The 27,852-nt window shown below is 43.0% G+C and overlaps 1 protein-coding gene across 4 annotated transcripts in view; it reads left to right on the forward strand.

The window, feature by feature from the left end:
• Window positions 1-26,744, forward strand: part of LOC130281677 (alpha-2-macroglobulin-like) — a 203,437-nt gene extending 176,693 nt beyond the window's left edge. For all 4 annotated transcript variants that reach the window (XM_056529147.1, XM_056529146.1, XM_056529149.1 and 1 more), the window contains 6 exons: window positions 1,000-1,127; window positions 13,706-13,796; window positions 15,251-15,319; window positions 16,276-16,378; window positions 25,030-25,071; window positions 26,590-26,744. In XM_056529147.1, coding sequence (XP_056385122.1) covers window positions 1,000-1,127; window positions 13,706-13,796; window positions 15,251-15,319; window positions 16,276-16,378; window positions 25,030-25,071; window positions 26,590-26,615 — 459 coding nt within the window. In that variant the 3' untranslated portion in view covers window positions 26,616-26,744. The remainder of the gene's footprint in view (window positions 1-999; window positions 1,128-13,705; window positions 13,797-15,250; window positions 15,320-16,275; window positions 16,379-25,029; window positions 25,072-26,589) is intronic.
• The last annotated feature ends 1,108 nt before the right edge of the window (window positions 26,745-27,852 follow it).

The raw sequence follows: 27,852 nt of genomic DNA on the forward strand, positions 1-27,852 counted from the left end.
CTCATATTAGAGGTAAAAATTCCTCATCAGAATAAATCCCTGGATCAACATTCTGTCCCTATAAATCTAATATACATAACCAACAATGTTCTTGCTCTACAAAAATGCATCCAGACCCCTTTTAAATTCTTTTACAGAGTTCACCATGACCACCTCCTCCGGGAGAGAATTCCACAGTCTCACTGCTCTTACATTAAAGAACCCCCGTCTGTGCTGGTGTAGAAACCTTCTTTCCTCTAGAGAGGGAAATTCTCATGCCGCTGTGCAGAGCACTATTGAGACCTCACTTGGTGTATTGTGCGCAGTGCTGGAGACCATGGGGGTTTGTATCAAACCTTTTACTCCATTATTTTGGCTGTAGTGTCTCTCTATTTTTGGTGCAGTTGCTTTTTAGAGACAAATAATTGTGACAAACCAAATAAAACATTTTTTACATAGTGACATTGGCAGTAATGATGTCAGTTGCAATCATGCAGTGGTCAGGAATTTATTATTTGCGACTTTTCAGTTTGTCGCATATTTTGGCATAACTACGCTTGTTTAGGGGCAATTCTACACCAGTCCTGACATGCCTTAAAATCTGGCTGTGACAGAATTATTAAAAAGTAGCACATTTTGTCGCACGGGTTAAAAGTCACAAACAAAGTCATAGAGAAATTTGATTAGAACCAGATTTATCATACGCCCTGTGCCATGTAATAAATTTAGTGCAGGTACACAGTTTCCACCACGTGAATAAATTGAGTGAAAAGTCGTGCACCTCCTCCACTTTTCATGAATACCTCCCATATCAAAAGGATGTAGATACTTTGGAGAAAGTTCAGCCGTCACGCCCCCTCCCATAAACTTGCATTGAAGGGGTGGGGCGTGACACCATGAGGGGGCGGGGTTATGATGTCACAAGCTCCTGACGCCGGCTCCAATGTTCAGAACAGTTTGTTCCAAATGCTGAGCAGCGGAGTACGCCTTTAAGCTTTCTAATGTGCTTTCTGTTTGCAGTCACACATGCATTACCACACTCTTCCTGATGCATCTGAGAGAGGCCACTTCTCCCTCAATGTAAGCACCACACCATCAGTCTGCACTCAGGAATCACAGAGGAAGTTTGATATCCACGTGGATGTCAGGTAAGGTTATTTCTTACATTATAATCTTGTGAAATCTTTGAGAAAATAAAATGACACTGTTCCAAATGAGCTTTAGGCTGGAATTCCACTTGTTTTTTTGGCGGGGAAAAACGCCAAGAAAAATGCCAATTCTGCCGCATGGCGTTTTTTCCGCTAAAAACGCTGTTGCCAGATGTTAGCTGTTTTTCAACTCCTTGGTGGTTTTGCAGAATCGCAGCATGTTGAGCCTATGGCGTTTTTTTCCCCTGAAATCGTGGTGTTTTTCTCCCTTCCCAAAAAGTGATGGAGATACCTTTTTTAATAAAATGTTGTAGGGTACCATTAAAAAAAATTATAATAAAAAAAAGTAGTGAAACAGTAGTGAAAGAAAAAATTGTATTTAACAAAATGTATCTTTTTTATAACAACATTTTTATTAATTTTTAAACAGGGATCACTAAAATATACAAAAAATATAGCCGACAATAACAAAAATGTGTGTGCGCGCGCGTGTTTTTCACTTTTTTTTTTCTTTATTTTTTAGGTGGTACTACTACTGTTCCATGATGGGGGTAGTAGTATCTGTACTAATTGACAGATCACCGGGGTCCGTTGTGATCCTTCTGTATAATTTATAGATGCAGCCGGTGGTTCGTCTATGGTCCCCTACACTGCCGTATATATACACACCTATTCATATTTCCCACAGAGAACTGTGATGGGAGTAGTAGTACCTGCAGTTAAGGAAAGATCACAGCAAGTATCACTCCTAACACCCACTGCGATTGTTCTTTCTATTACAGAGATGTGGAGCGGCTTTCTCCTGCGCTCTGCATCTCTGCTCTGTACTCCGGCCAGTGATGTGAATAGAACATCACTCATTCATATTTCCCTCTGAGAGCTGTGATTGGCTGCCACCATCCAGCCAATCTCCACTCTGGGCGGAAAATATGAATGAGTGATGTTCTATTCACATCACTGGCCGGCCAGAGTACGGAGCAGAGATGCGAGCGCTGTATAGAGCCGCTCTGCATCTCTGCTAAATTATGGATGATCGCATCGGGTGTCAGGATTGACACCCCAGGCGATATGTCTATTATTACAGGTACAGTAGTCTGTTCTATGCTGGGAGTAGTAGTACTACCTAAGAAATGTAAAAAAAAAAAAAAAAAATAGAGAAAAAAGTGAAACACACATACACACTTTATTAAAAATTAATTAAAAGTTCATTATAAAAAAATAAAAAATTTCCTTAAATAATTTTTTGCCCATTCCTACTGCATCCTTTTTATTTTTTATTTTTTTTTTGTACCCAACACATTTTGAAAAGAAGGCCAAAGGGGCCAAAATGCAATTTCAACTCAAATGCAAAAACGCCAGAAAAAAACCTCTGAAAAAACGTCAAATGCAGGAAATTGCACTGGTGTTTTTTTCAGTGAAAAAAGTGGAATCCTAACCTTAGGGGTGATAAATAAAAGCTAGTCTAGACAGCATTAGAATGTGGCAAATTTATAAAAGCAGCTTAGACTGTTTGAAAATCAGGCACACATATAAACCGTTTAGTTTATGGTTAGGCCATGTTATAGTTGCCATACATTTAAACCCGAAATGTGGGCCAAAATGTTGCACATGGTGTTGCATTTATATGGGTTTTTACCACAAACCTAAATAAATGCATTATATGAAACCACAAAGATAAATGCATTTAAACTGATGCATTATGTGAAACCACAAAGGTAATCGGTTTAAATTGGTGGTAGTTGAAGTAGTCAGCAGACAGCAGGCAGTGGTGGACTAGTAATAGTTGTAGCCAGCCGACAGCAGGGTGGTGGCATCAGAACAGGAGTTTTGAATTCCTTACTGATCAATGCCTGATTCTATTTAACAAATGTGAGTTTTCCATATTGTCGGTAGACAATCTTGTTTGTAATAGGGGGGCAACAGTACCTACTACACTGAACACTCTCTCTGATGCTATATTGGAGGGTGGACAAAACAGAACACCCATGGCAAAATGGTGAAGTTCTGGCCAATGTTCTAATCTGTTGACTAAGAAGTCCATGGGGTTTTGGCTCATGGTGTGTCACAGAGTGGGCACAGTTTAGGTAGGCCTCAACCTGGTTGTTCAGGTAGTGGTTTATATCCCTTTGGTGACAGATTATATCAGGGTGGAATACTGGATGTAAAAACATAATGTAGTCCAATGTAAAGATGCTTCTGTTGCTGCTCCTGCCTCTTGCAGGGGCAGCACGGGAAGAGGAAGTTAAAGGGTACCTCTCATCAAAAAAACTTTTGTTATATTATAGATTAATGTATGCAGAATAACTTTACAATTGCATGTTATTAAAAAATATGCTTCTTTCTATTTAATTTTCCACTTTGAAGAAATGACCACTAGGGGTCTCCCTACAAGTCCTGGCAGCAAGCATTTCAGACTCATGCTGAAGTCCTAAACACTACGAGCTGCCAGTCTGCTTTGTTCACAAAGGAGAACACTCAGAGCTGCCAGCCTGCTTTGTTCACAGCCTGTTTGGCTGTGAACAAAGCAGGCTGGCAGCTCTGAGTGTTTAGGACTCCAGCATGAGTCAGAAATGCTTGCTGACAGGACTGATCGGGAAAAATACAATAGAAAGAAGCATATTTTTCATTAACATGCTATTGGAAAGTTATTCAACATTCATTAATCTAAAATATATCAAAAGTTTATTTGATGAGAGGTACCCTTTAAGCATTGAAAGTGGACCCCCTGTTTACAAGAGTTTGCTGTTGGAAAGCTGTGACAAGCTGGCTGAGTAGATTATCCCTATAAAAATCCAATGTAGCTTCCTTCTCGGATGATGTAAATAATTTCCCCATTCTGGCTTCATACAAAGGGTCTAAGAATGTGGCTATCCAGTACTCATCTTTTTCCTCCTTGAGTAGAATTTGCCTGTCAGTGCGCAAGCAAGAAAGCATGCACCTTGACATTCTTGCAAGCTTTTCCGAGGGCCTGGCTGGTTCCGCCTCCATCCAGGGTCGGATTAAGAGGATCATGGGCCTGGTGCTGAAGATTTTGATGGGCCTTTTTATCGAAATATATAAAATGAAAAAGCAACACAAAGCAATTTTGTTTAACACAAATAAAGCGCATCCGTCACGTTATGCACATTAAATTACCAGGATAGATGAATATGCTGGTTGCTGAGTTGCCCACAGCAACCAATCAGATCGCTTCTTTTATCTGATGTTACTAGGAGGATGTTAGGAGGACTGCGCTTTTCTCTGCTGTAACACACACAGGCTCTGCGTCCTATGATCCTTCTGCAGTGTAATATAATGAAGTGACTGTCTGCAAGATGGCTACCGATTATATAGGACTGTGACATCACAGGGGTGACTGGCTACATCCTGCATGTGATTCAGGGTCATCATGTCTATCTCCCTTCCTGCCTTCCCAGCATTCCTTGTCCCATATACTGACATGTGAATCTGCCATTTTAGATGCCCTGGAGCCTGCACCGCAGTAATTAGAGTTTAATGAAGCGATTTGTGCGATAGAATTGCAGCGATATTCACATTCATTGCAAATCGTATATTTTCTGAAATTCGTAATGAATTCTGGATCGTCAGCTCCGATTCGCTCATCTCTAGACATAACTTATTTTTCTACCTACAGACTCATATAAGGGCTTGTTTTTTGCGTCACCAATTATACTTTGCAATGACAAACAAACAAATATTTGTGGGACAAACTTGAATAAAAATGCAATTTTGGGGTCTTTCTACACAGTGCACTTTTTTCAAACAGTCCCACATTGGGTGAGATTTATCAAAACCTGTGAGGAAGAGTGGTGCAGTTGCCCATAGCAACCAATCAGATCGCATTTTTCAGAGGCTTTTTAAAAAATGAAAGAAGCGATCTGATTGGTTGCTATGGGCACCTGCACCACTACTCTACACAGGTTTTGATAAGTCTCTCCCATTAGCTTTATTCTGTAGGTCCATACGATTAGAACGATACCCAAATTGGGCCATTGGCCATGCAGATTACTCAACATTATAAGCAGCGATATCACTTTTTTTTTTTTTTTTTTGGATAAAAAATGTTTCTTTGAAAAATTAGAAAAGGGAGGTCATTAAACTTTTATTAGGGAAAGGGTTAATTAAATTTTATTATTACTTTTTTTTCGCAGGAAGGGGTCAAGCACACCTGTCTATAACTTCTAGGCCAATTTGTCTATAATAGTTGTGCTATTATAAGTAGATATGCCATTCAGGAGCATAAAAAAGCTAGGTGAGAACTTATCACCTAGCTTTTCTGTGCTCCTGAATGCCACTGCTGCTTATAGCCTATAAGGATAACCTACTATTAATTATAGGCAAATCTGTCTATATTAGCTTAAAATATAAGCAGAAATGGCACTAAGGAGCACAGAAAAGCTGGGTGACAATTTCTTGCTTAGATTTTTCATGCTTCTGAATGGCATATCTGCTTATAATAGCTCAGTTATTATAGGATTTACCTATAGCCTTTAGTCAAATCTGTCTAAAATAGCTGAGCTATTATAAGCAGATATGCCATTCAGGAGAATGAAAAAGCTAGGTGAGAAATTGTCAACTAGCTTTTCTGGGCTCCTGAATGGCATATCTGCTTACCATAGAATAGACAGATATGACAGAAAGGTTATAGGTAAATCTATCTATAATAGCTGAGCTATGATAAGCACCATTGCCATTCAGGTACACAGAAAAGCTAGGTGACAATTTCTCACCTAGTTTTCCATGCTCCTGAATGGCATGTCTGCCTATAAAAACTGAGCTTTTATAGGCAGGCTTGCCATTCAGGAGCATGGAAAAGCTAGGTGAGAAATTGTCACCTAGCTTTTCTATGTACCTGAATTGCAAGTCAGTTCATGACTGGTGGTGGTACCTTTTTGGGGGACTTCAGAAGCAGAGAACAAGGACCGCCGGTGGGACCTCAGCCGCTGTCACACAGTAAAATTTTTTGACGGGTGTGGGCCAGGCAGGAAAGCAGCACATACCATCCTCTTTCTGACAGGGGGGGAGGAGAGTCCTACGATACCGTGACGTGAGTCACGCTGGTCAGGAGGTTACCCAGCCCATGTGACCACCCAGGCAGGGGCCGACTGACAACACTCAGGGCCCTCGGACCAAATAAAGCAAGGGCCCCCTGTGAGGCTCCACCCATGGCCACATCTCTGCCACGGCCCTATCCTATCCAAATGCCTCCTAATGCCCCAACCTATACACAAAAGAAAAGAAAATATATAACAATTTAACGTAGGTAAGATAATTTTCCATGACCAAGAATACCAGTATACAAGGAGGAAATATATACCACCACACAAGAATACCAGTATACAAGGAGGAAATATATACCACCACACAAGAATACCAGTATACAAGGAGGAAATATATAAATCACACAATAACTTGATAATACCGCCATACTGTACTGAATAAAACCACTATACACAGACCAGTATTCCCCCACACAGTGCCCATATAGCAAATGTTACCAGCTGTACACAGGGTCTGTATACCATATAAGTGATTATATACAAGACCAGGGCTGCCATCAGAAATGTTGGGGCCCCTTACACAACTCAAGGCCCCCCCACCTACTAACTTCCACATTATCTATAAAAAAAATATATTTGAAAACACAGGACAAGAAAAACAAGAGCCCTTTAGTTTAATGAGGAAGGAAAGAGGAATATGCCCGGCCCCCAGTGACAGTATATATACCCGGCCCCCAGTGACAGTATATATACCCGGCCCCCAGTGACAGTATATATACCCGGCCCCCAGTGACAGTATATATACCCGGCCCCCAGTGACCGTATATATACCCGGCCCCCAGTGACCGTATATATACCCGGCCCCCAGTGACAGTATATATACCCGGCCCCCAGTGACAGTATATATACCCGGCCCCCAGTGACAGTATATGCCCCCGGCCCCCAGTGACAGTATATGCCCCTGCCCATCAGGACTATCCACTATGTGGGGCAGAAGAGCAGCCGGTGCACTGGGGAGAGTACACTGTATCATTGGTATATTGGGTACACTGGTATATTGTATCACTGGGTACACTGGTATATTGGGTATACTGGTATATTGGGAACACTATCACTGGGTACACTGGTATATTGGGTACATTGGTATATTGGGTACACTATATCACTGAGTACACTGGTATATTGGGTACACTGTATCACTGGGTACACTGGTATATTGGGTACACTGGTATATTGGGTACACTGTATCACTGGGTACACTGTATCACTGGGTACACTGGTATATTGGGTACACTGGTATATTGGGTACACTATCACTTGGTACACTGGTATATTGGGTACAATGGTATATTGGAAACACAGATATAATATAGATATTAGATACATAGATAGATCAGTGTTTCCTAACCCGGGTGCCTCCAGCTGTTGCTAAACTATAACTTTCAGCATGCCTGGAAAGCCAAACGCATGCTGGGAGTTATAGTTTTGCAACAGCTGGAGGCACCATGGTCAGCAAACACTGAGATAGATAGATAGATATACAGCAACAGAAGAATGCAGCAGCACACTGCCAGCACAAGGATATAGATGAAACATGAATATGCAGTTAAAACATGGAGAGCTATACAGCTATGGTGTAATAGATGCAAATGTGAAACTATGAAATAGTGAGGCACTTAGCTCGCAAATTTGTCTCCGCCGGCGGTCAAATAGCTTGGACCGTCCCACCGCGATAAGGTAGCCTCCTGGGACGGACCCTACACTGTGAATATGCCTCTGTGTGAACAGTTCAGTAAGCATGGCAGGATCTGGAACATCCAAGACACCTTATATATACACCTGATAGAGGTGGGTGGGGTGCAAGGCCAACATGGAGGCAGCCACTCCCCCGTATGTGCAATACAGACAAAGAATAAGTCAGCCAGCACTTTAGTTGATACCAAACTATTATATTATATATTGTTTGTCTAGATAGATAGATAGATATGAGAAATTGATAGATGAGATATATATATATATATATATATATATATATATATATATATATATATATGAGATAGATAGATAGATAGGAGATAGATAGATAAAGTGTTGAAAAACTACAACTCCCAGCATGTCTGGACAGCCAAAGGCATGCTGGGAGTTATAGTTTTGCAACAGCTGGAGGCACCATGGTCAGCAAACACTGAGATAGATAGATAGATAGATAGATAGATAGATAGATAGATAGGAGATAGGTAGATAGATAGGAGATAGATATGAGAAATTGATAGATATGAGATAGATAGATATGATATAGATAGATATGAGATAGATAGGAGATAGATAGATAAAGTGTTGCAAAACTACAACTCCCAGCATGTCTGGACAGCCAAAGGCATGCTGGGAGTTATAGTTTTGCAACAGCTGGAGGCACCATGGTCAGCAAACACTGAGATATAAGATAGAAATTAGATAGATAGATAGATAGATAGGAGATAGATATGAGATAGATAGATAGATATGAGAGATAGATAGATAGGAGATAGATAGATAAAGTGTTGCAAAACTACAACTCCCAGCATGTCTGGACAGCCAAAGGCATGCTGGGAGTTGTATTTTTAAAACTGCTGGAGGCCCCCTGGTCAGGAAACATTAAGAAATTGCCCATTTAACTCCCACTGACCACCCAAACAGCAATTTGCCCCTCAACCTTTTCCTCCCAGAAAATTACCTGTTGTATGGAGGGCCGCAGCGGTGGGCAGGGGAAGTCTTCCTGTTCCCCTTCGGCGCGGGCGGGTGATGTAGTCAGCAATGGAGCAGGAAGCAAAGCACCTGCCTGCTCCAATAGGGCTGCAGCCTGCACACAGAGGAGTGTGGGGGGGAGGGGGAGGAGCATCCCTCGGCTCTCTTCCCAGAGATGCATTGCGGCCACGGCCCCTGCACTCACATTAAAGGGCCGGAGGCTAACTATTTATAAAAAGAAAACAGTGCTGCAGCGGCCTGCAGTGACCCAGGGCCCTAAGTAAGAAGCAGGGCCGGCCTGGGACAGTGCAGGGCCGGACCTCTTTTTCTGTTATCATATTTATCGCGGGTGCCGGGCGGCCTATGCGGGCCGTCTGTGCAGGCCACTGGGCCTATTTTCATGTAGGAGCCTGGAGCGGCAGCTCCATCCGCCCCTACGTTAATCCGGCCCTGCCTCCATCCCGTACTGACATGATTGGCCACCATGGTCGTCGTCATTATCACTGTCACCTGGTGTAGGTTCCTCATCCACTATCCCTTAAACAGATTACATCCTCCTCAGGTCCCCTATTCCTCATCCTCCTCATCCTATTCCTACTTAATAAGAGCATTAATACTGCTGCCAGCCAGATGTGAATCTCCCTTCATCCCCTGTCTTGACTGTCCCATATAGCCTTGTAATGCCTCTCAATGGAGGAAGTTATCATTGCTTTTGTTGCACAGTTTGTCTCAGATGCTGTTTATAGACTTTTCATTGCGACTTTTGCTTTAGAAGGTTTTTCAAAAGGAACATACCAAGTCAGGATTTCAGTTGATATCCTGCAGTGGTCAGGAATTTATCATGAGCAAATTTTAAGTTTGTCGCATCGTTTGGGGCAACTGCGCTTAGGCGCAAATCTACACCAGACCTGAATCGGCTTACAAACTTACCATGGCCAGCATTATTAAAAAGAAGTCCTCTTGTCGCATGGGTTAAAAGGTCGCACAGAAAGTCACAGTGGAGGCAACATACAAAGTAGAGTACTGAAGTAAGAAATGTGATCGGCACCATAAATATCACATATCCTGCACCATGTAATACATTTGGTGCAGGTACACAGTTTCCACCACATGAATAAATAAAGTAAAAAGACATTCACCTACACCACTTTTCATGAATACTTCCACTGTGCTTACCTAAAGACACAGGAAGGAATTTATTAAAGGTTTTACCTGCTTTTTTTGGGGTAAAAAAAAGTGGGTTAATTTGTAGCAGGATTTGTCTCAGCATTAAAGGGGTATTCCAGGCCAAAACTTTTTTTTATATATCAACTGGCTCCGGAAAGTTAAACAGATTTGTAAATTATGAATTAGAGTAGAATACAGACATAGCGCACATCTACAATCTTGTATAATGATCTACTTGCTTCTCAGCACAATATCAAAAACTAACAGGTTGTTAGTATACATTTTTGATCAAAAAGTACAAGCCCACTCGCCACGTCAAGGCCACCTATTCAGAGTGGGTCCCTAACGTCCCTAGCATAAAATGGCGTTTGTAAATTACTTCTATTAAAAAATCTTAATCCTTCCAATAGTTATTAGCTTCTGAAGTTGAGTTGTTGTTTTCTGTTTAACTGCTCTCTGATGACTCACGTTCCGGGAGCTGTGCAGTTCCTATGGGGATATTCTCCCATCATGCACAGCTCTCGGGACGTGACATCATCATTGCGCAGTTAGACAGAAAACTTCAGAAGCTAATAACTATTGGAAGGATTAAGATTTTTTAATAGAAGCAATTTACAAATCTGTTTAACTTTCCGGAGCCAGTTGATATATAAAAAAAAGGTTTTGCCTGAAATGCCCCTTTAAGTTTGAGACTTTTTCTGTGCACATGAAATCAAAGTGTGGTGTGATACACAGATTTATAGTAACTTTATTGCAGTTGTAATGGATTTATCATTAGTGATTTGTGCAGAATTTTCCAAATGTTCCAAATTTACACATGCTCAGACCCATCTTTCAAAACTGGCTGTGGACCTCATTTATGTAAAGTCACAAACAAGTTGAAAAGTTGCAGATGAAGAATCCTACAAAGTGGTGTACTGAAGTAACAAATATGTACTAGCCCCATAGTTATCACATGCCCTGCACCTATTAATACATTTTGTGTACGTACACATTTCCACCACACAAATTAGTGAAAAATTGTTCACCTACACAACCCTTGATAAATTCCTCCTATGGTTCCTATACACAGGCCACGGCTTACTCCTGCTTTGAACATGTCCCCTGGTTCCCACATCCAAAACTACATTATAATCATTAAACTCCTTCTTGTTGTCCCTGCTTCTCCTCTCAGCCTGAACTTCTGATGTCTGATCATTGTCTCATTGCTCAGCATATCCACTATTATGCCTTACAATATCTCCACCACGCCTACAACCACCAGTCCCACTAGTGCTATGCTCGACCAATGCTTCCACCTCCACCACCTCTGCAATACACTCTAAAGGCTGACTGTCCTCACACAACTCCTTATCATGGCTAATGCTATCCTTCTGCTTGACATAAGAGGTGGGGGGAGCAAAGACAGTGATAATGAAACATGCCATCTACAAACGCCACTTCCACCACAACATGTAACTGTGGACGAATTCACTAACTCCTGATTCAACGTCATATTGTCAGACTTCATTCTCCTAAAAATTACCAAGAAGGAGCCAACTAGTCCACAATGTGTTACCAACTTTTTATGTCTTTCCTGATGGAATAAAGAATACTTTTAATTTGGAAGAAGTGCCTGGCTTTGGAGAAAATGTCTTCCTTTTTAATTGTCTCTTTTACTACTGCCTGCGGACCTCCTTGGATGATCGGGTTCTCCTGGGCTGCTGACCCACTATTGATGCGCTGTTGTAGATGTTATGCTCTGAGCATAACCAACTCTGGTGAGCACATATGTGTTGAATACTTTGCTTTTAATGTTTTTGATAATACACTAGGATCCCGCTCCTCTGTTCTTTTTGTCTCTTCATTAAACTAGTCCACAATGGCCTTAATATTATTTTATAACAATACAAACCCTAGAAGAAATAGATAAGCTTTGCTTGCTGATTCTGCTGCTAATACTACCACTAGACACCTAGCTGCTGGCGTTACCTGTACAGGGTCTGGGAAAATGAGTGGTGCCCACAGTGCTGGTGCTGCCACCAACATGCTTACCGGTTTGGGACATGACAGGGGTACTCTTTCCTTTACCCCGTCCTTGTCAAACCATTCCTTTACCAGACATTTATTTTTTATTTTTTTTATTAAAAGAGATTTTAAGGTGATTTTTTTTGTCTTTGTCACTCCCTAAAAAGTCAAGTGGTGGAGAAACCTCCAGTGTATTTTCTCTCTCAAAGCTAGAAATGCTATGTTTTTTGTTAAACCCAGCTAGAAAAGCTCAGGTTTTTTTTTGTTAAATCTAGACAATATAGGTAACGTGGCGTAAAAAGCCTAGTCAACTTTCACTCTCAAAGCAAGAAATGCTGTATAATTTGTTCCACCCAGCTAGAAATGCAAATTATTGTTAAACCAAGAAAATACAGGTAAAATACAGGTCAGCCCACCACCCAACTGAACTGCTACATGCTTTGCTTTGCGTTGTAAACAGTGTCTTTCTATGGCTGGGCTCCTTAGCGGAACCTCACTGCTGGGATCTGTAGTGCAGCAAAATCACTGAGACAGTAAAGCAGGTCAGCCCCCCTGCACAATGCTTTGCCCAAATAGCTTTGTCTGGTAGTGTAAAAACGTTTAATGGCTTAGCTCCGTAGTTCCACAGTGAGTTGTTCTGTGTTTACTGCTCGGCTTGTCTGTCCAAGATGGCGTCCACAATGCAGTGCATAGGGTTATATCACTCCATTTAGACTCATCCCTATGCTGTCATCTGATCGGCATGTGAGCTGTATGCAAGCAGTGATTGGCTATCCTGTGGTCATATGATCTTGTTGCTAGCTAAAAAGTATTCTGGGCTACCCTGACTTCATTTTGATATTCCTACTTCCTCATCCTATGCTGAAATAGTGCCAAAACGCCATGTTCCTCATTCCTTCACCTATCATAGCACTGTTGGCGGTCTCGCACAAAGCAAACCTGTCAAAGTTGTAATGTTCACCAGACATGACTATTGGCAAAGTTCTGAGCGTAACTGGGTTCTATGGTTTTGTCTTGCTCATCTCTATCCTCTATCATGCACTGTCTTCAGATAGGAGACTTTGCAGAACCTCTCTAAGTACTACGTTTAGTTCATTTTTATTCAGCTGCTTGTCTATATCTAATACAGATATACCAGCCACCAACATGATTTGCCTGGTGAATGTACAGTGTTGGGTGATGCATACATTGTGCACCGGCAGTCACTTGTAGAGCACAGTTTATTTGTAGGACAGAGTGGGAGAGGACCTGGATTAGTGAATGTACAGTACAATGTGCAGCCGTGCATACAGAGTATTCATCACCTCTTATATACTCATGTGCCTGGTCTGTAGCTATGAACTGTAACTGTGGTGGGGAGTGGCGCTGAGGCTGTAGGTGATCAAGGAAAGTAAGTAGAGGCTTTAATTATTTTAAGCAGTTTGAACACATTAATGTAGCACCTCCACATTTATCAAACAGCACAACACCTGTCCTCCGGTTGTGTGTGGTATTACAGCTTGGCTCTATTAACTTCAATGGAACTGAGTTGCAATAACACACACACACAAACACACACACACCCCGAGGACAGCTGAGGTGCTGTTTTTTGAAGAAATCTGTCAGTTTTTCTTATTGCTGGATAACTCCTTTAACTTTTTAAAATGAAATCTGTTAATTTGAAATATTCATTACTTGTAGATATTCTGGAAATCGTGAATACACCAACATGGCCATAATAATAATTGAGCCTGTATCAGGATATAGTCCTGATAGAAACAGTGTTAAAAAGGTGAGTAACACTAGAAAGCATCAGTGCTAAAAGAAAATGAACTCTCTAAATCAATTATTGCACATTATGAACAAGAAGTTTCTTATCAATACAGATTTAAAGTGGTACTGTGCCCCTAAACATCTTATCCCCCATCCATATGTTAGATTGACATGTACCACCTACCCAAACATTGCTGCAGAACAAAACTAAAGAGGAGTTCATGGCAATGGTTTTCCCTAGTGGTAGTGACCCATTGCAACAGAATAATGTTCCATGTTACACTTCAAAAAATTTTCAGGAATTATTGGTGGAACATGACAAGAGTTAAGTTGTTCACTTGGCTTTCATTTCCCCTGTCCGATCGAGCATTGTAGAATGTGCTGAAAAATAAGTTAAGTTCATGGAGGCCCAACCTCCCAATGTAAAGGATCTGCTGCCATAGACTTGATCCATAAACCCCAGGACACCTTCAGAGGTCTTGTGGCGTCTCTGTCTTGATGAATCAAAGCTGTTTTATCAGTATGTGAACTATACAATATTACACAGGTGGTTTTAATGTTATGGTGGATCACTGTGACTAAAGCTGCAGTAACCAATCACCAAGCTAGTATCTTAACCATCATTCATAGGAAGTACAGAGTGATCACAAGTGTTTCTACTTGCAGATAAAGGGTTGAGATATCTGTGGCTATGGTTAAGTAATATAGGGCTAAGATTCACACATTAGCTGCTGCATGTGAGAAATCCCTGTAGGGCTAGGTTTTCACGCAGGTTTTTTTTGCCATTTTTTGGAGAACTGCCATTGCAGTCTTTTAGCCAAAGCCAAAAGTGGACTTGAAAGGAATGAGAAATATAAAGAAAGGACTTATACTTCCCCTTTATACTGGATTCACCTCTGACTTTGGCTCCAAAACTGCAGTGGCAGTTCTCCAAATAAACACCAGAAAAAAACTGTGTAGAAACTTAGCCTAATGATTTAAATGTAATGCCACAAAATATAGTACATTTTCTTTTAAAGGGAACCTGTCACCTGTTTTATACCATGGGTAGCTTGAAATAGGTGCAGGGAACGTGAATCTGAGTTGTTCTGAAATGCTCAGGGATTTCAAAGAATTCATAGTTAAGAAAAGTAGTCACAGAGGGTAAGTAGTCTCAGAGGGCGGTCCCTGTTGCTCCTCCCACCCTGTCGGCCCTAAGTGGCATGTCTCCATCTATTTTTAAATAATGACTACCGTATTCTGAAACGCCTGAGCATTATAGAGTAAATCATAGTGTGTCGGGATCAGGTTCCCTGGACCTGTTACATGCTGCCCGCAGTTTGGACAGCATAAGACAGGTGATAGGTTCCCTTTAAGTAGTGGATATGAAGATCTCTATTATAAGTATAACTTGGGAATCATTTTTGTATTAGATTTCTGTTATTTTTTTTCTTTAGGAACTTATTGTATAATAGAAATTTCTTAATTTTATAGTTGAAGAATAATTCAGCAGTGAGTAGAACTGAAGTCTCAGCCGAGAAGATTTCTATTTACATGGACAAGGTGGGAAATAGATCATTTTCTTTCATAAGATAATAATCCCCCTCCTGAAAATAAAGCTTGACTGGAGGTCATCAATAATTTTCTCTTCCTATTGTGAAGTTTAGAAAACAGAGATCATTACTGCTGTTCTATAAGGTCTTCAGACTTTAGGGTGTTCATACATTGTACGTAGCTTTCAGCCAAGTGTCCTTATGTTTTCAATAAGAAAAAGTGAAATAAGCCATTTGCTAGACACAAGACCCCCCCCCCAAAAAAATAAAAAAACATTACATTGATTTCTACAAAATACAACTAAAAAGAGAACCTTTACTGACCTGTTTATAAACGCTCTTGGAATGCAAAAAAAGTAAAAAAATTCTGGGCGATAGCCTGTTACATGAGATTACCCCCATACAAAGTCTATTACAACCTTCCATGTATAGTGCAATCCAAATAACTGAGGCACAGCCTGCCCTAAGTTCTGGTCTTTGCCTCAAGCACAAAGCAGAAAGAAGAAGCAGAAAGATTGAGGGTACCTTCACATGGGCATATTTCTTTTCAAACTTACTGCAAGGCTATCTGCAACAGAATTTCGGAAGCAGAATCTCCTCTGTCGAAAAGCCGCAGACCCTATTGACTTTGAAAATTTGCTGCGGGTAGTCAACGGCCCCTTTATAAACTCGCAGTGGGAAATACACTGATAGTTTATTAAAAAAAAATCACCCGGGTGAACGTACCTTTAGACTGGATCTCTTTGCACTGGTGCTTTCTTTTTTGGTTGTGTTTGGTATGTATATATACAGCACAGGATACAGGAGCCATCAGCTAAGGGGCCAAAGTAACATCATAACCATAGGCCTGCCGGTCTGGTAAAAAGCCAAGAAAAGTACCAAATAAAACATCTAAAGCTGTTTGAAAACCCATTAACCTGTCTGGTTCTTCCTCCTAAACATGTCTTACTTTTTGTTATTCTGCAGCTCACTCATGACTCTGAAAGCCTTGTCTTTTCTCTGGAGCAAGAAACAAATGTAGAGAATCTGCAGCCGGCCACTGTTGTAGTCTACGATTATTATTTTCCAGGTATGTGGAATATACAGGATTTCCTAACTCCAGTAATTTATTGTATTCAATGCAGGGCTGCCATCAGAAATTGTGGGGCCCCTTACACAGCTCAACACCTGGGCCCCCAGTGGCTCACCCCCAAATCTGCCCCAGGGCCCACCATTCAGTTTTATTGCACCAGTATATAAGGGGGAAATATTGCCAACATACATATTACCATCATACTCTTATTGATTCATTCTGTATACTAAAACCAATTGTTACGCCGAGCGCTCCGGGTCCCCGCTCCTCCCCGGAGCGCTCGCTACACTTCCCTCACTGCAGCGCCCCGGTCGGTTCCACGGACCCGGGGCGCTGCGTTACCACCTCCGGCCGGGATGCGATTCGCGATGCGGGTAGCGCCCGCTCGCGATGCGCACCCCGGCTCCCGTACCTTACTCGCTCCCCGTCAGTTCTGTCCCGGCGCGCGCGGCCCCGCTCCCTAGGGCGCGCGCGCGCCGGGTCTTTGCGATTTAAAGGGCCACTGCACCGCTGATTGGTGCAGTGGTTCCAATTAGTGTTTACACCTGTGCACTTCCCTATATCACCTCACTTCCCCTTCACTCCCTCGCCGGATCTTGTTGCCCTAGTGCCAGTGAAAGCGTTCCTTGTGTGTTCCTTGCCTGTGATTCCAGACCTTCTGCCGTTGCCCCTGACTACGATCCTTGCTGCCTGCCCCGACCTTCTGCTACGTCCGACCTTGCTTCTGTCTACTCCCTTGTACCGCGCCTATCTTCAGCAGCCAGAGAGGTTGAGCCGTTGCTAGGGGATACGACCTGGTCACTACCGCCGCAGCAAGACCATCCCGCTTTGCGGCGGGCTCTGGTGAAAACCAGTAGTGACTTAGAACCGATCCTCTAGCACGGTCCACGCCAATCCCTCTCTGGCACAGAGGATCCACTACCTGCCAGCCGGCATCGTGACAGTAGATCCGGCCATGGATCCCGCTGAAGTTCCTCTGCCAGTTGTCGCTGACCTCACCACGGTGGTCGCCCAGCAGTCACAACAGATTGCGCAACAAGGCCAACAGCTGTCTCAACTGACTGTTATGCTACAACAGTTACTACCACAGCTCCAGCAATCATCTCCTCCGCCAGCTCCTGTACCTCCTCCGCAGCGAGTGGCCGCTTCTGGAATACGACTATCCTTGCCGGATAAATTTGATGGGGACTCTAAGTTTTGCCGTGGCTTTCTTTCTCAATGTTCATTACACTTGGAGATGATGTCGGACCAGTTCCCCACTGAAAGGTCTAAGGTGGCTTTCGTAGTCAGCCTGCTGTCTGGAAAAGCCCTGGCTTGGGCCACACCGCTCTGGGACCGCAATGACCCCGTCACTGCCTCTGTACACTCCTTCTTCTCGGAAATTCGAAGTGTCTTTGAGGAACCTGCCCGAGCCTCTTCTGCTGAGACTGCCCTGTTGAACCTGGTCCAGGGTAATTCTTCCGTTGGCGAGTATGCCGTACAGTTCCGTACCCTTGCTTCAGAATTATCCTGGAATAATGAGGCACTCTGCGCGACCTTTAAAAAAGGCCTATCCAGCAACATTAAAGATGTTCTGGCCGCACGAGAAATCCCTGCTAACCTACATGAACTCATCCATCTTGCCACTCGCATTGACATGCGTTTTTCCGAACGGCGTCAGGAGCTCCGCCAGGATATGGACTCTGTTCGCACGAGGCGTTTCTTCTCCCCGGCTCCTCTCTCCTCTGGTCCCCTGCAATCTGTTCCTGTGCCTCCCGCCGTGGAGGCTATGCAGGTCGACCGGTCTCGCCTGACACCCCAAGAGAGGACACGACGCCGCATGGAGAATCTCTGCCTGTACTGTGCTAGTACCGAACACTTCCTGAAGGATTGTCCTATCCGTCCTCCCCGCCTGGAAAGACGTCCGCTGACTCCGCACAAAGGTGAGACAGTCCTTGATGTCTACTCTGCTTCTCCACGTCTTACTGTGCCTGTGCGGATGTCTGCCTCTGCCTTCTCCTTCTCTGCTGTGGCCTTCTTGGACTCTGGATCTGCAGGAAATTTCATCTTAGCCTCTCTCGTCAACAAGTTCAACATCCCGGTGACCAGTCTCGCCAGACCCCTCTACATCAATTGTGTAAACAATGAAAGATTGGACTGTACTATACGTTTCCGCACGGAGCCCCTTCTAATGTGCATCGGATCTCATCACGAGAGGATTGAACTGTTGGTCCTCCCCAATTGCACTTCTGAAATCCTTCTTGGACTTCCCTGGCTTCAACTCCATTCCCCAATCCTGGATTGGTCCACTGGGGAGATCAAGAGTTGGGGGCCCTCTTGTTCCAAGGACTGCTTAAAACCGGTTCCCAGTAAACCTTGCCGTGTCCCTGTGCTTCCTCATGTAACCGGTCTCCCTAAGGCCTATATGGACTTTGCGGACGTTTTTTGCAAAAAACAAGCTGAGACTCTACCTCCTCACAGGCCTTATGATTGTCCCATTGACCTCCTCCCGGGCACTACTCCACCCCGGGGCAGAATCTATCCTCTGTCCGTCCCAGAGACTCTTGCCATGTCTGAATACGTCCAAGAAAATTTAAAAAAGGGCTTTATCCGTAAATCCTCCTCTCCTGCCGGAGCCGGATTTTTCTTTGTGTCCAAAAAAGATGGCTCTCTACGTCCTTGCATTGACTACCGCGGTCTTAATAAAATCACGGTTAAGAACCGCTACCCCCTACCCCTCATCTCTGAACTCTTTGATCGTCTCCAAGGTGCCCATATTTTTACCAAACTGGACTTAAGAGGTGCTTATAATCTCATCCGCATCAGAGAGGGGGATGAATGGAAAACGGCATTTAACACCAGAGATGGACACTTTGAGTATCTGGTCATGCCCTTTGGTCTATGCAACGCCCCTGCCGTCTTCCAAGACTTTGTTAATGAAATTTTTCGTGATCTACTATACTCCTGTGTTGTTGTATATCTGGACGATATCCTGATTTTTTCTGCCAATCTAGAAGAACACCGCCAGCATGTCCGTATGGTTCTTCAGAGACTTCGTGATAATCAACTCTATGCCAAAATAGAGAAATGTCTGTTTGAATGCCAATCTCTTCCTTTTCTAGGATACTTGGTCTCTGGCCAGGGACTACAAATGGACCCAGATAAACTCTCTGCCGTCTTAGATTGGCCACGCCCCTCCGGACTCCGTGCCATCCAACGTTTTTTGGGGTTCGCCAATTATTACAGGCAATTTATTCCACATTTTTCTACCATTGTGGCTCCTATTGTGGCTTTAACAAAAAAAAATGCCGATCCCAAGTCCTGGCCTCCTCAAGCGGAAGACGCCTTTAAACGACTCAAGTCTGCCTTTTCTTCGGCTCCCGTGCTCTCCAGACCTGACCCATCTAAACCCTTCCTATTGGAGGTTGATGCCTCCTCAGTGGGAGCTGGAGCTGTCCTTCTACAAAAAAACTCTTCCGGGCATGCTGTTACTTGTGGTTTTTTTTCCAGGACCTTCTCTCCGGCGGAGAGGAACTACTCCATCGGGGATCGAGAGCTTCTAGCCATTAAATTAGCACTTGAGGAATGGAGGCATCTGCTGGAGGGATCAAGATTTCCAGTTATTATTTACACCGATCACAAGAACCTCTCCTACCTCCAGTCTGCCCAACGGCTGAATCCTCGTCAGGCCAGGTGGTCTCTGTTCTTTGCCCGATTTAATTTTGAAATTCACTTTCGGCCTGCTGATAAAAACATTAGGGCCGATGCTCTCTCTCGTTCCTCAGATGCCTCTGAAATTGAACTCTCTCCTCAACACATCATTCCTCCTGACTGCCTGATTTCCACTTCTCCAGCCTCCATCAGGCAAACTCCTCCAGGAAAGACCTTTGTTTCTCCACGCCAACGCCTTGGGATCCTCAAATGGGGTCACTCCTCCCATCTCGCAGGTCATGCGGGCATCAAGAAATCTGTGCAACTCATCTCTCGCTTCTATTGGTGGCCGACTCTAGAGACTGATGTGGTGGACTTTGTGCGAGCCTGCACTATCTGTGCCCGGGATAAGACTCCTCGCCAGAAGCCCGCTGGTTTTCTTCATCCTCTACCTGTCCCCGAACAACCTTGGTCTCTGATTGGTATGGATTTTATTACTGACTTACCCCCATCCCATGGCAACACTGTTATTTGGGTGGTCGTTGATCGATTCTCCAAAATGGCACATTTCATCCCTCTTCCTGGCCTTCCTTCAGCGCCTCAGTTGGCTAAACAATTTTTTGTACACATTTTTCGTCTTCACGGGTTGCCTACACAGATCGTCTCGGATAGAGGCGTCCAATTTGTGTCTAAATTCTGGAGGGCTCTCTGTAAACAACTCAAGATTAAATTAAATTTTTCTTCTGCATATCATCCTCAATCCAATGGACAAGTAGAGAGAATTAACCAGATCTTGGGTGACTATTTACGACATTTTGTTTCCTCCCGCCAGGATGACTGGGCAGATCTTCTACCTTGGGCCGAATTCTCGTATAATTTCAGAATCTCTGAATCTTCCTCCAAATCTCCGTTTTTCGTGGTGTACGGCCGTCACCCTCTTCCCCCCCTCCCTACCCCCTTGCCCTCTGGTCTGCCCGCTGTGGATGAAATTTCTCGTGATCTTTCCACCATATGGAAAGAGACCCAAAATTCTCTCTTACAGGCTTCTTCTCGCATGAAGAGATTCGCAGATAAGAAAAGAAGAGCTCCTCCCATTTTTTCCCCTGGAGACAAGGTATGGCTCTCCGCTAAATATGTCCGTTTCCGTGTCCCGAGCTATAAGTTGGGACCACGCTATCTTGGTCCTTTTAAAGTTTTGTGTCAAATTAATCCTGTCTCTTACAAACTTCTTCTTCCTCCTTCTCTTCGTATCCCTAATGCCTTTCACGTCTCTCTTCTTAAACCTCTCATCCTCAACCGTTTTTCTCCTAAATCTGTTCCTCCCACTCCTGTTTCCGGCTCCTCGGACATCTTCTCTGTCAAAGAGATTTTGGCCTCTAAAAAGGTCAGGGGAAGAACTTTTTTTTTAGTGGATTGGGAGGGTTGTGGTCCAGAAGAGAGGTCCTGGGAACCTGAGGACAATATCCTGGACAAAAGTCTGATCCTCAGGTTCTCAGGCCCCAAGAAGAGGGGGAGACCCAAGGGGGGGGGTACTGTTACGCCGAGCGCTCCGGGTCCCCGCTCCTCCCCGGAGCGCTCGCTACACTTCCCTCACTGCAGCGCCCCGGTCGGTTCCACGGACCCGGGGCGCTGCGTTACCACCTCCGGCCGGGATGCGATTCGCGATGCGGGTAGCGCCCGCTCGCGATGCGCACCCCGGCTCCCGTACCTTACTCGCTCCCCGTCAGTTCTGTCCCGGCGCGCGCGGCCCCGCTCCCTAGGGCGCGCGCGCGCCGGGTCTTTGCGATTTAAAGGGCCACTGCACCGCTGATTGGTGCAGTGGTTCCAATTAGTGTTTACACCTGTGCACTTCCCTATATCACCTCACTTCCCCTTCACTCCCTCGCCGGATCTTGTTGCCCTAGTGCCAGTGAAAGCGTTCCTTGTGTGTTCCTTGCCTGTGATTCCAGACCTTCTGCCGTTGCCCCTGACTACGATCCTTGCTGCCTGCCCCGACCTTCTGCTACGTCCGACCTTGCTTCTGTCTACTCCCTTGTACCGCGCCTATCTTCAGCAGCCAGAGAGGTTGAGCCGTTGCTAGGGGATACGACCTGGTCACTACCGCCGCAGCAAGACCATCCCGCTTTGCGGCGGGCTCTGGTGAAAACCAGTAGTGACTTAGAACCGATCCTCTAGCACGGTCCACGCCAATCCCTCTCTGGCACAGAGGATCCACTACCTGCCAGCCGGCATCGTGACACCAATCATACCTATTTGTACAAAAACCTATTCTGACCCCTATAAGTTTTTTTATTTTTCGGTATACAGGGATGTATGAAGATAATTTTTTTGTGCTGTGATCTATAGTTTTTATGGGTACCATTTTTGTTTTGATGTGACCTTTTGATTGTTTTTATACATTTTTTATGGTGGCCAAAAATAAAGAATTTTGGACTTTGGTATTTTTTTTTACACTTATACCATTGACCATGTGGTAATATTTTATTTTTTTTAGACATTTATGCAGAAGGCGATAACACATATGTATATATATTTTTTTCTTACAAAATTTTTATTTGAAAAGGGGGGCAGGGGGTTCACACTTTTATTAGGGAAGGGGCTTATTCACATTTGTTACCATTTCCTGCATTTAGATGCTGTGATCGACTTTGATCGCGGCATCTAAAGGGTTAATGCCGGACATCTACCTGATATCCGGATTCTGGCTGCTGAGAGCATACGGGACCCACTGGGTATAAAGCACACTAAGCTCCTGAGCGTGCTTCAAAAATGCTCCAGACTGCGTCCTTAAGGGTTTATGCAATAACATTTATATTTTAGTCAGTCGGTATTGCTTTATATAGTTTTGTTAGGCCCTTCTGTTACTAGGGGCACTTATTGACAGATGGACATTCTCTCTCATTCATCCTCAGACAAAATGGATATTCTCTCTGTGTTCCTCAAGTAAAATGATAAAAGTATTTCTCTCCTGATCTACCTCACTGTGACAAGGCAATGGGTGTGGATCAGGTGTGCTACAGAAGAAATTTAGATTTGGCCATGCCCAGAAACAGTTCGAGAGTCCGAGTACCCTCTAGATTTTCACCCTTTATTCTCCTCCTGAAGCTGAAGTTCCTTTTTGAGCAGTGGGTCTAGATGGTGCATGACACCAGGGAATTAGGAAAGAGAGCACAGTCATCAGTCTTGGTCAAGCACTGTAGAGTCAATATGATACATGGGTCAGCATCATGGACAGGCAAGAGGTTTGAGGCAGGCAGCACAGGTTCAGAGTCACCAATCTCATTCAGGCACAGGAGGGTCTATATAGTACAGGAGGATGAGGCAGGAATGTACTCAGGAGAGGCCGGCACAGGTCATACATGGATAGCAGGAATAGATTTGACACATTTTTGCTGTGATGACTTCTGGCTTCCCGCTGGTTTCACTGGCTGCCATTTCCCAAACAGACTCATACTTGCAATGGTAGCCCACTAGGCAAATTTCTAGCTGAGGCCGTAAGTGCTGGAAAGAAATAGGTGGGGGACCGATAGGACTGAGTGCTGGCCCTTTTAGAATTGCACCAGCATGCGCACGTTCTAGAGGCAGACCACAAAGGGGCAGAATTATGGTGGCATAAGCAAGAGAGAAGAGATCTGCAGCCAGAAGTTACAGGACGCCAGCAGGAGGCAGCCAACAGGAAGCAAGAATGGGAGAGGCAGCGAGTCACAGAATGCAGGGAGCAGAACCTGGTACCTTAGGTACTAATAGACCATCAAAAAATGGGAGCATAGGCCTTTAATGCTTTTTCCATCCCATCTGGATCGCATTAAATACCCTTATGCCAGGCCTTCATTTATGAGCCAGAACAAAGATCTGCTGTAAAGAGTGAGTTCTGTTATAGTGGACTCAACATCACCATGTAGTACATAGTCACCCATTTATTTAAATGATCAGCTTTCCCCAGTGTTAAAGGGGTATTCCAGGAAAAAAACTTTTCTTTTTAGATCAACTGGCTCCAGAAAGTTAAACAGATTTGTAAATTACTTTTATTAAAAAAATCTTAATCCTTCCAAGAATTATCAGCTGCTGAAGTTGATCTTATCTGTCTGGAAACAGTGCTCTCTGCTGACATCTCTACTTGTCTCAGGAACTGCACAGAGCAGAATAGGTTTGCTATGGGAATATGGGAATTTGCTTATACTCTGGACAGCTTCTGAGACGTGTGTCATCCGAGAGCACTTAGACAGAAAAGAACAACTCAACTTCAGCAGCTCATAAGTACTGAACGGATTAATATTTTTAATAGAAGTAATTTACAAATCTGTTTAACTTTCTGGAGCCAGTTGATACAAAATATTTTTTTTCCTGGATAACCCCTTTAAAGATTGATCATCTGGGTTAGAAGAGCCAGACAGATGAGTTTAAAGGGGTACTTATTATTTTTTTAACCAACTGGTGCCAGAAAGTTAAACAAATTTGTAACTTACTTATATTTAAAAATCTGAATCCTTCCAGTACTTATCAGGTGCTGTATACTACACAGGAAGTTATTTTCTTTTTGAATTTATTTTCTGTCTGACCACAGTGCTCTCTGCTGACATCTCTGTCCATATTATGAATTGTCTAGAGCAGGAACAAATCCCCATAGCAAACCTCTTCTGCTCTGGACAGTTCTTGAGACAGACAGAGGTGTCAGCAGAGAGCACTGTGGCCAGACAGAAAAGAACTGTGGAGCATGCAGCAGCTGATTAGTACTGGCAGGATTAAGATTTTTAAATAGAAGTGATTTACAAATCTGTTTAACTTTCTGGCACCAGTTGATAAAAAAAAAAAAATGTTTTCCACTACTTAAACCTCTTACTCGCATGCTGTATGAGCATATCTACCCCACTACAATGATATTTATCTCTCATTGGTTACATTAAGCTTCCATTTTCTTATCTTTAGATGGATTACAAATTTCTTAGTCTGTGTTTAACACAATTTATAATCAGTGAATCCTAGATTCCGTCTACATTTATATTATCTCTCTATTACAGATGAGCATACCGTGGTTGAGTACAATGCCCCCTGCAGTGCAGGTAAGGAATGAAGCCATTTTTTTTCACAGGGTTCAATAATATCATTATAAGACTTTATATAGAAGACCATTATACATAAGACCTTAAAGGGGTACTCTGGCCCTAATACATCTTATCCCCTATCCAAAGGATAGGGGATAAGATGTATGATCGTGGGGGTCCCGCCTCTAGGGACCCCCGCAATCGGTCATTACGCACCCACCTTTGTGAGCTCTCCGCAACGCTGGAGGCTCCGAGTGTGAAGCATGAAGCATCACGCCCCTTCCCATAGATTTTCATTGAGGCGGGGAGTTGTGATGTCACACAGGGGCGGAGTCATGAAGTCACGATACTCCGGCCCCTGTGGTCCTCACGCTTCACACTCGGAGCCTCCAGCGTTGCTGAGAGCTCACAAAGATGGGTGCGGAAAGACAGATTGTGGTTGTCCCCAGCGGCGCGAGCTCCGCGATCATACATCTTATCAACGATCCTTAGGATAGGGAATAAGATGTATTAGGGCCAGAGTACCCCTTTAAAACATATTTAAATGATTGCTAGAATGCGTTGAAATAATTCCTATTCTTATGAGGCTTTGTTCACATACAGTATTTTTTTTAAACATTTAGTTCGATTGAACTAAAAAGGACTGGTAATTCCTATTTAGTAAAAATTTTAAATAAGCGCCAAAACCTTACTGTCCAAAGGTTTCAGGCAGGTGTGGTCTCACTTCTAATGGGTCCTTTCAAAAATAAATAAATTAAATAGCAACTCCTCCACATTTGCTAATCACTAGTTTTAATAGTTCTTCTCATTTGACAATTTTTGCCAATGTTTTGCACATAAAAAAATTATCTGTTTCAAGACATTTTACCACCACTCTTAGGCCATGTTCAGGTGGCAGAATTCTGCAGAAGAATTCCACCCCAAAATTGTTTGAAATGAACTTTAATGGGATTCTGCTGTACCATTCACACAATGCTGCTGTCCACAAAATTTTAAGGTAATTAATTTTGTGGAATTCTGCAGTGGAATACCATTGAAGTCAATGAGGCTTTCAATTTCAGTGAAATTCTATGTTATGTGTACACAAAATTGTGTTGACATTCTGCTGCAATTCGGTTCAGTAACATTTGTGGAATGGAAATTCTGTGGAATTGCAGAAATTTTGTTACGTGAACACAGCCTTTATAGGGAATCTGTCCGCTCTATATCATGCTCAGAGCTGCAGACATGGGCAGGTAGCCGATAAGGAAATAAAACAAATGATACCTGTGTCTTACTTGATGGTTGTATGTAAAGTTATAAAATCCTGTTTTTCTTCCATCCTCAAGTTCCATAGAGGAGGTGCTGAGCTGTAGCAACACCCCCCCCCCCCCCCCTGTGCCCTGCAAACATGTTTGGCAATGAAGTGAATGTATGAACCTTGCAAAAAAAGATGAATCTTCTAATATCCAGTTACACGCCCCATACTATAGAAGCAGTTTGATGTGAAAAAAACAGTTTAACATGAACGCACATTAATGGATTATTTTCTTACAGAGTCTAAGAAGACAGATAACCACTAACCAGGGGACACAGGAGCTGCACAATACGCGATGGTCTAGGATTAATGGAACAGATCATTTCAACTGTATAGTGTCAACAATATCATCTACAATAATGTCTCCTGTAATAAAACACTCAATAAAAGTTCCAAGGTGTGAAATGTGTTTCATTGAATTAAGAACATAGAAATCAAGTACACAAAGGACAAATTAGGAGGTCCCAGCAAAATACAACCCCATATGGAGCTGAGAGACCTGTCTTTGGAGCCAAAATATCTAATTAACCCCTTAAGGACTCAGGGTTTTTCCATTTTTGCACTTTCGTTTTTCCTCCTTACCTTTTAAAAATCATAACCCTTTCAATTTTCCACCTAAAAATTCATATTATGGCTTATTTTTTGCGTCGCCAATTCTACTTTGCAGTAAAATTTGTCATTTTACCCAAAAATGCACGGCGAAACGGAAAAAAAAATCATTGTGCGACAAAATCGAAAAAAAAAACCCAATTTTGTAACTTTTGGGGGCTTCCGTTTCTACGCAGTGCATATTACGGTAAAAATGACACCTTATCATTATTCTGTAGGTCCATATGGTTAAAATGATACCCCACTTATATAGGTTTGATTTTGTCGCACTTCTGGAAAAAATCATAACTACATACAGGAAAATTTATACGTTTAAAAATGTCATCTTCTGACCCCTATAACTTTTTTATTTTTCCATGTACAGGGCGGTATGAGGACTCATTTTTTGCGCCGTAATCTGAAGTTTTTATCGGTATGATTTTTGTTTTGATCTGACTTTTTGATCACTTTTTATTCATTTTTTAATGGTATAAAAAGTGACCAAAATACGCTTTTTTAGACTTTGGAATTTTTTTGCGCGTACGCCATTGACCCTACGGTTTAATTAATGATATATTTTTATAGTTCAGACATTTACGCATACGGCAATACCACATATGTTTATTTATTTTATTTTTTTACACTGTTTTATTTTTTTTATGGGAAAAGGGGGGTGATTCAAACTTTTATTAGGGAAGGGGTTAAATGACCTTTATTAACACTTTTTTTAAAAAATTTTTTTGCAGTGTTATAGGTCCCATAGGGACCTATAACACTGCACACACTGATCTCTCATTCTGATCACAGGCGTGTATTAACACGCCTGTGATCAGTGTTATCGGTGCTTGACTGCTCCTGCCTGGATCTCAGGCACGGAGCAGTCATTTGCCGATCGGACACCGAGGAGGCAGGTT

Source organism: Hyla sarda, chromosome 7 (assembly GCF_029499605.1).
Source record: "Hyla sarda isolate aHylSar1 chromosome 7, aHylSar1.hap1, whole genome shotgun sequence".
Classification (NCBI taxonomy): Eukaryota; Metazoa; Chordata; class Amphibia; order Anura; family Hylidae; genus Hyla; species Hyla sarda.